Source organism: Saccostrea cucullata, unplaced genomic scaffold (assembly GCF_032062105.1).
Source record: "Saccostrea cucullata isolate Sc308-1 unplaced genomic scaffold, CSIRO_AGI_Scuc_v1 ctg7110, whole genome shotgun sequence".
In the NCBI taxonomy this organism is placed as follows: Eukaryota; Metazoa; Mollusca; class Bivalvia; order Ostreida; family Ostreidae; genus Saccostrea; species Saccostrea cuccullata.
In genome coordinates, this window is record NW_026928039.1 from 19,017 (window position 1) to 32,892 (window position 13,876).

The 13,876-nt window shown below is 34.6% G+C and overlaps 1 protein-coding gene and 1 long non-coding RNA gene across 2 annotated transcripts; one reads left to right on the forward strand and one right to left on the reverse strand.

Moving 5' to 3' along the window:
• Positions 1–6,222: 6,222 nt before the first annotated feature.
• LOC134276246 (cystatin-B-like) lies at positions 6,223–10,116 on the reverse strand. Its single transcript, XM_062758511.1, has 3 exons — positions 9,972–10,116; positions 6,790–6,891; positions 6,223–6,607 (listed from the first exon to the last, which is right to left on the reverse strand). Exons 1-3 carry the CDS (start codon positions 10,038–10,040, stop codon positions 6,482–6,484), a joined length of 297 nt encoding a protein of 98 aa, XP_062614495.1. The 5' UTR covers positions 10,041–10,116; the 3' UTR covers positions 6,223–6,481.
• A 587-nt stretch (positions 10,117–10,703) lies between these two features.
• LOC134276247 (uncharacterized) lies at positions 10,704–12,484 on the forward strand. Its single transcript, XR_009994006.1, has 3 exons — positions 10,704–10,739; positions 11,984–12,045; positions 12,333–12,484. It is a non-coding gene; the product is annotated as an uncharacterized LOC134276247 (long non-coding RNA).
• Positions 12,485–13,876: the final 1,392 nt, after the last annotated feature.

A 13,876-nucleotide genomic window follows, 5' to 3' on the forward strand; every position in this document is an offset into this window, starting at 1 on the left:
GGCAGGGGTGTCCGCACACCAATGCTCTACCACAAGATGCAGGCAGGGATGTCCACACACCTGATCTTGCGCAGCAACAAGCAGGGATGTCCGCACACTTGCTACTTTAAGATGCCTATCACAGAGCAGGGATGACCACACACTCTGTCAAGTAATAAGCAGGGATGACCACACACTTACTACTTAAAACAGTACAATATAAGCAGGGAAGTCCGCACACTTTTATGTACACACACAGGTTCGTCAAGTTTTACCTCTAGAACCGACCTCGCAATCCTCGCCAGTGAAAATCCTATATATCCTAACACCATCTATAATACTTAGTGATTATTTATTTACAAACTAATTAAAACGCCAATCAAGCTTCCAATCAACCAATCTTTAGTAATCCAACTAGTGTAACATACAATGATCATAATTGATAACTTTAATTCAAATTCAACACTAATTAAGTATTTATTTTAGCATATATATAATAAGTAATTAAAACAACAAGGGCGATAACTTTCGCTATAATAAACATATAGGAAACAGCTTTCCGTTTCATCACCCCCACCCCAGCTTTATGCGTCCTCGCATAAGAAAAACATTTAACGGCATTTTAAAAAAAAAAACTACCAAATGTATTTACAAAAAACAAATATCTACACTGTATTCCCCATTCTGCAAAATAAAATATGTATGAATATTCTACTCAACAGAATAGTAATTACAGTATCACATTTACCATTGCGCAAAACAAAATGTTATGTTTTGTTTAACCCAATGGTAAACAGAACCAATCAGGTTCACTTGCTGGCCCAGGTGCCTTTCATTTCTTTGAATTCCCTCTGCAAAGTCTCAAACTTTGCGCTTAATTCCTCAAGTATCGAGGCAGTTCTTCCTTACGCGGATTCAACGGTAGTTGGGCGCGCATAGTTCTTTTTCTCAGCTCTGTTGTAAGCTTCTAATTCGACAGCCAATTGTATAGCTTCATTAAGATGTTTAGGACGCGCCTGCTTTATGCGGATGCGCATTTCCGAGTCGACCAATGTGTCCACAAATTGGTCTTTAGACAGTGTTTCCCGAATCTCAGCTGTCGCAGTGGGGTAGGCTAAGTTGGCAAGTCTGCGAATAGCCTGTCCTAACTCTGGAAGAGATTCTTCAGCTCTTTGGCGCCGCTCACGCATCTGCACCCTGTATAGCTCCGTTTGACTCGGGGGTGCAAATCGGTCTTCAAGGGCTTTTACAAGTGTCTGATAATCGGGCTTTGCCCCTTTTGGCATGTTACCCAACACTCCTTGCGCACTTACCCGAAGAGAAACTGCTAGATACAACCCCTTCTGATGATATTTCCATCCACTTATTTCTGCACATGCCTCAAAATGCGCATGATAATCCAACCAAGGACCACTGCCATCATACGTTGCTGGCTTTATCATTTGCCTTGGGGATGGAGACTCTGTTAGGGCATCGTCTCCCCTTTGAGGACTCCTAAATCTTACTCTGGATCTCCTTGTTATCCCAGGGAGAAGAGGATCATATGGATCGTCTCTATAAAGTTCTTCAGGGCGAAGTCTACGCCAATGTCTGTCGTTTTGCGCCGCTTCTCTATCGAATCTTGTAGGAGACTCTGGTTGACCGTAATCGCGAGGTCTTGCTCCGGCTTCTGTAAACATGTCCCTGAGAGATTGTCCTGTAGACTTTTCTTCAGGGATAGGTGCGTGCTGGGCTAGCGCACCATCATGCTCATGCGTTAATGACTTCTCATCTGTCTGCCGCAATTCTCCGGAGATGCGAGATTCGCCAACACCCGAGTCCCTTACTTTGTCTTTCATACGCGGGGTCACTGGAGTCGACGACTTGAAACTTCTATTCTTGATACTTTCCTCCCTCAGCTCCGCGAGCTTTTCTTCTATCAGAGATAATTCTTTGTCTACGTCTTCCATTGTGCAGCTATCTCAAGGTATCCCACCACTGCCACCAAATTTTATGTAACGTGCAAGGGAGGTCACTGCCTGTGAACCCCCGCAGGCTCGTACCCGTGATAAAAACGGATAGCCTTGAGATGCTGCAAATATGTACAATGCGCAGTCTTAATCACTTGGTACTGCGTATATAAGGTCTTTACTGGTAGCGAACAAGTGACACTGGCAGGGAAGTCCACACACCAGTGCACTTCCACAAGAGACAAGCAGGGATGACCGCACACTTGCCCTTGTGCAGTGACAAGCAGGGATGACCACACACTTGACACTAATACGGTTCTAGTCTAGAGACACTGGCAGGGGTGTCCGCACACCAATGCTCTACCACAAGATGCAGGCAGGGATGTCCACACACCTGATCTTGCGCAGCAACAAGCAGGGATGTCCGCACACTTGCTACTTTAAGATGCCTATCACAGAGCAGGGATGACCACACACTCTGTCAAGTAATAAGCAGGGATGACCACACACTTACTACTTAAAACAGTACAATATAAGCAGGGAAGTCCGCACACTTATATGTACACACACAGGTTTGTCAAGTTTTACCTCTCGAACCGACCTCGCAATCCTCGCCAGTGAAAATCCTATATATCCTAACACCATCTATAATACTTAGTGATTATTTATTTACAAACTAATTAAAACGCCAATCAAGCTTCCAATCAACCAATCTTTAGTAATCCAACTGGTGTAACATACAATGATCATAATTGATAACTTTAATTCAAATTCAACACTAATTAAGTATTTATTTTAGCATATATATAATAAGTAATTAAAACAACAAGGGCGATAACTTTCGCTATAATAAACATATAGGAAACAGCTTTCCGTTTCACATACTTTACATCTGTATATTATAACAAGACCTTTCAATGGGTAAAAATATTTTTGACCATGACCTCAGAGTTTGACTTACTTTAAAAAAAACTAACCATGTCCATAACTTTTGAACAGATATAGCACTTCGGCTTTTGTATTTCACAGGTGTATTCTAAGTGATAAGACCTTCCTTTGGATACCAACAATTTTAACCCTGACCTTAGGGGACTTGCATAGCTATGTAAAGAAACTCCAACCCTTGCCAATAGCTACCATACAGGGACACCAGAGTTTCACAAACACATCTTGTTTTTAAAAGCATGAATAGATAAATGTACTTTTTATGAAATATAATACATGCATATTCTTCCATAGAGCATACACTTATCGATCATCAGATGCACGTGCACATTCATGTTAATAATTTTGTTTTATGGACTGAATTCGAAGTCCAAATGAATATTAGTAAACTATATATATTGTATATTCTTCAGTTTGTCCTGTTGGCCCTCGAACTAGAATATTCAACACTAAATCCACACTCTCCGTTTTACTAAAAAATATGATTTTCATCAAAACTTAAAAAAAAAGATAAATAAAATAAAAACAAAAAAATTAAAAAAGAAATAAAGAAATAAACAATTTAAATATACTCGTTTTTGCTCGCAGCTGCATTGGTAGATCCGTAATAGGTTTCGTATTGAATTCCACGTCTGTATATCCTCACTTCCCATATTCGTTAGTAATGAGATGGCTATCATGGGTATCGCCCAAAATATCGTATCGCGATATATCATGTTATTATACTTCTGTTAAAATGTTTCCTATATAAAGTTCAGAGGGTAAAATAACTATCCTTTATAGTCTACGCATAGCAAAACTATACCCCGGGGTATAGTTTTTGCTATCCACCCTCGGAAAATTTTCATGCAATTGTTGCCGCCAATTTTGATTTTTAAACTGATGATGTCATAATGACTTCAGTAGCATTGTGACGTCATCAGAATTTCAGATTATCTTACTCCAAAGAAATTCAAACCTCAGAAATTGAATTATACATCAGTATAATAAAACGCTTATCCACTGGTTGTGAGTGGGATAGCTCTTTTATCAAACCCTTGACAGGAACTATTCCCCTCGGGCAAGCCCTCGGGGAATAGACTTTCTCTGTCGCGGGTTTGATAAAAGAGCTATCCCACTCACAACCAGTGGATAAGTGTATAATATAACCCCCCCCCCCCCAACATCACGATATTATGATATTTTTAGCATCGATTTTTACAATAGTTTAAAATGAAGCCTTTTCTACTTAAAAAAAATGATAATCAGATATTTTTCACGACCAGAAGTTTGATAAGGCAGTAGCTCTGCATGTATTAACTTCCTGTAAGTGAGAAGATTGCTGTTGGACTTCACACACCTGGTATGTTTTTTTAAAGGAATATTCATATGTTTAATTTTAGTCTCAGCATAAAGATGCGTATCACGCAATTAAAAATCACGATATATCGGTATACCGATAAAATCGCACCTCAAGTGCACTTAATCTTAATTCTAAAATCAATGTCCTATGTTTAAATAATTCTAATGCCTGTAGATGCAAGTCTATAAGTTTTATGACCCCGGAACTTTAGTCGGTCGTCATGTAAAGTGCATCCTGAACTATAAGCAATAGTTTATCAGTATTTCTTCATTAACTAAGTTAAACAAATTAAGTTTTCTTAACATTACAATACAAAAATATGCTCATGCAGAGCACTGATTAAGATCAGACTTCTTAGATCCATGCCGTGTACACTCTGCGTAATATTTTTATTTTATTTTTTCAGAACAATTTATTTAAAACAAAATATCCATTATCTCTACTACTGAGTATATTTTGACTTTCAAAAGAGAGAGAGAGAGAGAGAGAGAGAGAGAGAGAGAGAGAGAGAGAGAGAGAGAGAGGGGGAGAGTTAAGGTGGAGGGGGCTTGAATTTAACACTTTGAGGTTGCTTCTAGATCAATATTAGTAATTGCATGCTTAACAATTCTTGGGCAGGTTTTCAAGGATTTAATATTTTATTAAAGTTTTTTTTTCTTATATTCCTTTGTGACTGACATTCCTACACCAAGGTGTGAATTTTCAAACAAATTTGAATCTATACTATCCGAGGATGCTTCCGTATCAAAATGACTACTCATAGCTTCGATGTTCTTAGAAGGTTTTTACATTTTCCCCCTATATATTTCAATGTAAAACTTTGATTCCCAAATATGAATCTACACATCTTGGATGAGTGATGTGGATGATCCCACATTAATATAACTAATATGGAATTGCTTTTTTATCTTCAGAAGATTTTTTCCCCAATCCATGCCTACCTCAAACTCCCCCATTGTGGCCCCACCCTAATGAAGGGGGTTGCAGTGGTGGTGGTAGGGAGTCATCATTTGAACAAACTTGAGCCTACACTATGTAAAGGTGTCCTATAAGATTCAACTTTTTGACCCAATGGTTCTTGAAAAGAAGAATGTTAAAATTTTAAAGATAAACAAATAAGCCCTACTTACCAAAATGAATGAGTGTGAGTGAGAAAGTGAGAGCAAATGGCGCATGTAAAAAAGAAATACTTTATATTGTACTAATATGTTTGTAAAAAGATAAAAAAATAAATTTAAAAAAATATAAAGATCCCATAAAATTTTAACCATTTTTAAATTATCTCCTTTTAACTTGAAAGAGGGTTTTGCCCTTCAATTTATTTGAACAACTCTGAATCCTCTTAACCCAAGGATTGTGACATGTTTGGTTGAAATTAGCCCAGTGGTTTTGAGAAGTTGAAAATGTGAAAAGTTTACAGACAGACTACAGACAAAATTTTATCAGAACACTCACTTGAGATTGCAGGTGAAATTCAATAATGGATGGATGTCCACAGAGATACAATGTGTGCACCCAATAAAAAAAGAGTATTTTTATTGAAAACAAAAAAGTGCACAGTTTTCTCTGCTTATTTCTGGTGCTATCTTACAATTTTACCAATTGTATGTTCCTACAATATTCTTTTACTACCATAACAGAACATTTCCAAAAACTGTTGTTTCTAGCCCTCCTGGGCATGAAATTGAGACTATTGAAAATTTCGCCTATTTAAATCTAGTGGGCTCTGTGCTACAGTTTAGCTTTGGAAGTAGTAAAAAAATATTGTTAGAAATACATGGTTAGATATATATTGAAATATGTATACCATGAAAATAAAGAGAGAAACAACACTCTTTGCTTGTCAATCCCAATTTTTCAGACTTCAAGCTAGTCATCAAGGATATATGCTGATGCCTAAGGTTGTATAAGTAAAAAAAAGTTCCAAAACTTTATATGTACTAGTATTTCACTTAATATCTTAATAAAGTAGATGGAAATAATTTACAAAAAACATCTCAGTGTCAAAAAAAAAAGATCAAATTTATTGCACGATCATTACATCCAGTATATGTATACATATATCATTAATTTTAATAACACTTCTAAAAATGCTTACATATCAAACTATTGTTTCAATGAGACATAAATATTTTCTTGTTTTTTTTCTTATTTTGGTGTACATTTGTGTACATAATGTTTATGAGTTTCGGGTACTTCTGAATCCACTGTTATTTGATCATGGACTGTTTACTGAGGAATATGCTGTGATGGCCTCTTTGTTCAATCAGAAGTAACATAGCTCATCCTCGGCAGTCTTCCCTCGCTGTACGTCGGACAGCTCCTTAGGTTGGTTGGTGTGAGGAAGAGGAGCAAAGATCCTCAGATGTATGTGTTCATCACCAATGTTTACCTACAGGAAGGCCCACACATTTTAGCAAATTAATAGATGATACTTTAAGCAGTTATTAAATACAAAATGAAATGATTAATTAAAAGGCATAGACTCTCTCTGCCTCCTGTTTACAAATATGCACATGATTTTGATCATCTTTTTACTTTGGACAACAATCATTAAAGGTCTGTCATTGTTACTTTTACGAAGTAGTTGGTTCCGGCCACCACTTGGGTTTTGTATGACACTGGTTCGTAGGTATCCAGCTTCTTTCCCACCTTGTCCTCCACTGTACCTTTTACCTACAATAAATCAAAGTAAGTGTTTATACATCACAAAGATATCATAAATACAGATTTAAAATATGTGCAAGTTCAACCTCCTCCTTATTTTGTTCCTGTGATATATCATCACCTTGATTGTTTATCATAAAGGATAATTAATCAGTAACAAATGTATTATCATGGAGTTGTGTGTATAGATTATTTATTTTGAATGCTGTCCAGATAAAAACTAGATTTTCATGTGCATTTTACCAATATGCAGTGCATAACCTATTCACCATATATTTCAGCATCCTAGGATGATATTTCAGTTAAGTGGAAATTAATGAGTGGTTCAGGTACAAACTAATTTAACATTAGATTACTTATCAAAGGTCGCTTCTAGAAGAAGAAAACATCCTCCTTTAACAGGTTGGGACCACTCGCCCAAATGGGATATAATAGGCCGTTTGGGATAGAATATCCCAAATGGGCTATAAATTTACAGTGCAAAAAATGAAAATTTTTATTTTGGATTTAAATATCATAAATCCGCATCAGGACACTTGTAAAGAATAACTTTTGGTTGACAAGTTTTTCTGTAGGGCCATTGTTTAGGAGATTGATCCCTCGGAAGTTCCTCAACTTATTGGGGATCAATCTTACAAACTATAGGATTGCATAAAAACTTGCTTACCAAAAGTTATTCAGATTTAGGTGCCCTGATGCGGATTTATGATATTTAAATCCAAAATAAAAATTTTCATTTTTTGCACTGTAAATTTATAGCCCATTTGGGATATTCTATCCCAAACGGCCTATTATATCCCATTTGGGCGAGTGGTCCCAACCTGTTTAACTTATGAGTCAGAGTCTCATGATGATGACGGAGCACCGACAGGCCTTCTTTTTAGTATTAATCAAGAACTTCGAAAACCAGTAGATACTTTATGCACTGTAAATCTACATGACTTATTGAAAATAAATTTTGCTGACCAAATTGTCTAAATTATAAAAAAAGTAATTTCACACAAGTAAACAGCCAACAGCTGCTAAACCCCTTGGGCATAGGCGCTTGGGTCAAGGATACTGTATTTTTTCTATATAATGTATTGTCGAGGAAATTCGAACTATACTCGTAACATTTTTTTTCAGTGTGCAGTGTTAATTTTTAGTTTTTTGTAAACCTTTCTGCTTCATATACACTAGAATGTCGCGGAAATTCGATTTTATGCACGCTTTAAAAATGACATATCCCACTGTATACTAAAAAGAAACAAGGCTTGCAACTTCATTTGCCCCTTTCCGTGCCCCAGACTCGATTTTTTCCTGTTAAAAGTTATATGCGCCGCTTACCAGCTGAATTACGAGTCCCCATCTCTGCAAATAATTCTTATACAATGATAAAAATCCTCAGGTATAAACTTTTCATCCATCTTATATTTTTAAATAATTATTTTCGGCATTTTTCGCTCGTTTAATTTTTGTAATCACGGAAGTCCCCGGAATTACAACGTCCAAAACCCAAAATGGGCGGACAGAAAATTATTTGACAGCTCTGAAAATCGCAGGGATCAGAGTATTTGCCCATTTAAACTGTCTAAAACTTCTTACCAAATCACTGACAATATAATATTATTAACCTGTATCATTTACCAAAGAAATTAAACTTTAATATATAGACGGAAGGGGGGGGGGGGTTTATACCTTATCTCACACACTTGTATTTTAGGCGAAACATTATTAGATAAATTTAAGAATATATTAAACATTTCGGCTAGTTTATTTGTACAACAACTGCATGTTTTTCTTTACTATATCTACAGGTGATTGCTCTGAAAGACACGAAAGGTGTGTACATGTATATGCCTGCAGCCAGAATATATTTACCAGTTGAAACTTATCTGATTGCAAAAAAAATATTTTTTACCAAAAAAAAAATACAAAATATGCAGCTCAAAACACATATCAGTAACGCCAGAATTCGTTGCTTAATCAAAAATCCTTTACGCATTGAAAGGGGGGGGGGGAGGGGGGATATTCAAGTTGGCATCTACATGTACATTGTCCCCTACCTCAGTATATTTCTTTCATCGTAACGAAAGTTATCCCCATCACCTTCTACCCTTCACACGTTTTACACTTTGGTGCCAAATGGTTATTTTATTTTTTCGGGAGAGAGAGAGAGAGAGAGTTTATGCCCATTGAATATTTATAGAACTTCCCACACCTTTCTCATGAAATACAGTTTTAAGTTTAAACAGCTTCTCTTTCTTTCTTTTCTTTCTTTTTTTTTTTTTTTTTAATTTCTTCATTTAATTTTTTTTTTTGGCTCGTTTAAGTTTTCACGCAATGATTGTTTTCGATTAGTGGACGAGACCCCCCCCCCCTTCCGTCTATCTATTAAAGTTTAATTTCCTTTGGTAAATGATACAGGTTAATAATATTATATTGTCAGTGATTTGGTAAGAAGTTTTAGACAGTTTAAATGGGCAAATACTCTGATCCCTGCGATTTTCAGAGCTGTCAAATAATTTTCTGTCCGCCCGTTTTGGGTTTTGGACGTTGTAATTCCGGGGACTTCCGTGATTACAAAAATTAAACGAGCGAAAAATGCCGAAAATAATTATTTAAAAATATAAGATGGATGAAAAGTTTATACCTGAGGATTTTAATCATTGTATAAGAATTATTTGCAGAGATGGGGACTCGTAATTCAGCTGGTAAGCGGCACATATAACTTTTAACAGGAAAAAATCGAGTCTGGGGCACGGAAAGGGGCAAATGAAGTTGCAAGCCTTGTTTCTTTTTAGTATACAGTGGGATATGTCATTTTTAAAGCGTGCATAAAATCGAATTTCCGCGACATTCTAGTGTATATGAAGCAGAAAGGTTTACAAAAAACTAAAAATTAACACTGCACACTGAAAAAAAAATGTTACGAGTATAGTTCGAATTTCCTCGACAATACATTATATAGAAAAAATACAGTATCCTTGACCCAAGCGCCTATGCCCTTGGGCCAATGACCTATCATGAAAACCAATATAAGACTCAAGGAAATAAATTATTGACAGTGGATTGCACAAGAAATCATATTAAATATGTTAGTTTGTTACCTCATTGATGATCGACTGGATTTCAGCATCTGCTGGCTTAGAATCTGAAGTTCCTCCACACTTCATCATTGCGCTTGTTTACCTTTCAAGATTTCCCTCGAAATGAAAAAGCTCGTGACGCCTCGCGTCACTAATGCAAGAGAGATAACTCGTGTGCGAAAATTATTCCGGACTGAAAAATCTGGGTTTTTTTTTTAATTTTTCACTGTATGGTTATGATTTGGGGGGGGGGGGGGTTAAAATTTTCACATAAAATACACAAAAACATATGTTAAGAAATTCATTATCTAAATCTATTTTATCATTTTTTAAACGTATAATTTTTACCGGATAAAACATATCTACTTGTTCAATTTTATGTTTTACTTTCTTTTTGTTTTCGTATACCTTATTTTACGAGATTTTTAAAATATTATATTCTTCAACTTTCTAAATCAATTTTTCCATTAAGGCTTTTATCATTTTTATCCATAGTTATCTACCTTTCAAAAAAAGAAGGAAAACATTCCCATCATTTAAGACTAACTCTACTTGTGACGTCCCGCGGGATATCCAATGAGCTCTTACCTTCCCTGGCAACGTTTGTCTATGGACACCTCTTGCAGTGAAATGCATTAATGGCGAGTAAATAACATGCATAATGTTGCACTTTGAAGTTTGTTTGTGATATATAGATACAGAGAATAATGTCGGATCCAATGCAAGGGATATTGGCCGAGGCCAAGTCGAACAAATATTCCTTAATTAAGGATAAACTTTCAGAAGACGGTAAGATATAAAGACGTGTGTTTGAACTTTTTATAGGGCAAATATGACAGTCACACAGGAAGATATATTTATCATGTATTCGAATAAAGCATGCCATAGGAACATTCTTTACAGTACATTATGTATACATACGATATAGGATGACTCTTGTTATTTGCTCAGCAAGACAACATAACATAACTGAAATCAGAATAATAAAACTGAATTCTTAAACTCTTATTTGCATGTATGATAGTTTTTTATTATGACGATAGTTCTAATCGGTTGAATCATAAGAAGCTACTAACATGATACAGGTGTAGCAAAAAGGAAAAATTAAAAGACTGATAAATTAAAATCAAAAACAGTGCCACACTTGTTGAATGTGCTTAAATTTGTCTGGTAGCTTCTTGTTATTGGATGTATGCTGAATCATATCATGTAACTGCATTACTATTGTACATCAGTAAATGCTTTTTGTAAGCTTTCTCAATGAATAAATGTATTAATTAAACTATATATATGATACTTATGACATCAAACAAGCTTTTTACATTACAATGTACCTTGATGTCATATACCTTATGCCATATAAGGAAAGGTTAAAATCTTTGCATACATCCAAAACTGACATTTTAAATGATTGTTGATAAAGTTGCCTTTATTTCTTTCTTCTTGCTTCTGTTGAAGTCATCAAATATACATGGACAATAAGCATGATTGGCTATCAAACCTTATAATCACTTCTATGTATAACAGCAGCATTCATTGTAATATATTTGCACATAAAGCATGTAGCAAAATGATTTATCTATTTGAAATCATAAAAGAATCTTGGCATTACATGAACATATAACTATAGCTTGAACTAAGTGCACAAAGTTTCTCAAGGATATGACTTTTGAAATTGATTTAATTTAAATACTGCAGTATTTAATCATTTTTAAACCAAGGCATACTACTGACATATAAATTGATGTTACAGGAATTACATCATGCTGAAATTGAAAATTAAATTTTGCTCTGTAGATTGATATGGGAAGTAACTTGAAGTGCCTGTCCTGACTTTATCAGATATCAAATGAATCAATCCTTTAAAATTTATTTGTTTTTAGGAATTTAGCATATATTAGTTGGTTTTAAAAAGTTTTTACTTACAAAATTTTATCTTCATTTTAGGACTCATTTTAATCTTTTAAAATCAATTTGTTTTTTCTTAGCTATTTCCCTTGCTTTTATTCAAGAGTTTCAATATTTTTTTGTAGATGTTGCCAGTGTATGGGAAAATCTCTCCAATTTTATTGAAAAACACATGTCCCAGCAGAAGGTAAATATAGAAAATTACATGTACTGGTATTTTTTGAGGGTGTATCTCAGAAATATGTTTTGTATAAAGTTTTATGAAATACCTTATTGATCTAGGATGTAATAAAATAACCACTTATCTAGAAATCTAAGCATCCTCCTTGCATTATGGATGATTAAATGGGGATGCCAGTTTGTATGCACAGTACTTTCTTTACAATATAAATATGCCATATCAACCTAAATAAAGCATTTATTGTTTTATGATATATGATTATGTTATTCTATGTATTAATTAATTTTTTACAGGGTGTCAGTATCCCTATGTTGGGAACATTTACCTTCACACAGAAAAAGCTGGATATAGGAAACAACAAATTTATTATGATGCAGAGACCAATTTTTATGTTGTCTGAAAAATTTGCCCAGACCCATGGTCTCCAGTCAGTGAAATATCATGTCCCAGGTATGACTTAAGCAAGAATCAGATGTGATTTGAATGTGGAGTGGGTATTTTGATGGGTCGTGAATTTGCTCTTGGGCACCCTTGAACTGAAATCTTTTGATTTTTTGCTATTTTAGAAAATTGAACCTTAGGGATAATTAAGTGGACAGTCTTTAACAAAAATGAAATGAAATATCAGGAAAAAAATGCTAAGCATACACTTTTCATAAAATAAATGATGTTGAATAATTATTTTTCTGTGAATAAAAAACAATTTCAAAAGACTTTTAAAGTTAATATAGTTATCAACTTTATACATAAGTTTGACACTCAATTTTAAAATCTCTCTGACATAACCTAAAAAGGTGTATTACCTATCTGAGGAAATATTGACCCAAATGCTCAATTTGACCCACACACAATAGACTTCTACTTATCTGGTACAAAGAGAGTGAATTCTGAAAGCGTCGTTAGGATTTAAATGGCATTGACTAGCCGCGTCTGACTGGTATCTACCAATGTAAACTGTCCTTATAATAATTACTTTATAAAAGTAAATAATGTAAATAATGATTAAAGTTAAATCTCCCCAATACACAACCAGAGAACAAGTCAGGAGCTCAATTTAACATATAGTGTTTGTACATAAAAACTTTTTTTCTGATTTTCAAAAAAAATTGGTTCAATATTTTTGAATTCATATCAAGTCTGTAGGTTCTTAGCATATTTCTTAATAGACTATTGTTTACGCAATACAGTTTTTTGTTTTTGTTTTTTTTGTTTTTGCAAGTGTAAAGCAATCTAACTTATGAAAACTCTACTTGAGTTCTCATTTTAGTAGAAAGTAAAATGATTTGTATACAAGTATAAACTGCAAACATGTACCTGGTATTAAAAATGCACAGAAGGAGATTAACTTGCAGATTTGTAATTGAATTTAGGTGCAGTACAATGAACTTAAGCTCTTTAGATTTCAGTTAAAATAAGTGTTGATGATCAATCTGATTGCATACTTGGTCTGCTTTCTTAAATCTTTAAATCCTTTAAATGCTTTTTCACAGGGGCTTACAGGGTTGATGTCTTCACCCTGTAGACTAAGTCAATAATAATTTGATAGAGTGAAGAAAGATATCAAGGAAATATATTTCAAAAACATCATAGTCATTTACTAGGCATAAAGTTGTGAAATCAAAGCATATTCCCTGTGTTTATAAATATAAAGCTTCAAACTAAATAGCTTATAGTTTAAAAATTTAGTTGACATTTCTGATGATAACTTATTGACAATATTTATTATTAAGCAGTAATGATTGTATGAACATTTAACTTATTTTTGGTCAGTTTACACCCTCTGTCTGTCTGTTTGACTCTTAATATCCTACATGCCCACCCCCAATCATTTTGGATG

Bases quoted from the DNA above. Each gene is read 5' to 3' on its own strand.
- LOC134276246 (XM_062758511.1), bottom strand. From the start codon at position 10,040: ATGATGAAGTGTGGAGGAACTTCAGATTCTAAGCCAGCAGATGCTGAA. The intron at 6,892-9,971 runs GTAACAAACTAA...GATTTATTGTAG, and splicing joins TCCAGTCGATCATCAATGAG to GTAAAAGGTACAGTGGAGGA. The intron at 6,608-6,789 runs GTAACAATGACA...GCCTTCCTGTAG, and splicing joins GAACCAACTACTTCGTAAAA to GTAAACATTGGTGATGAACA.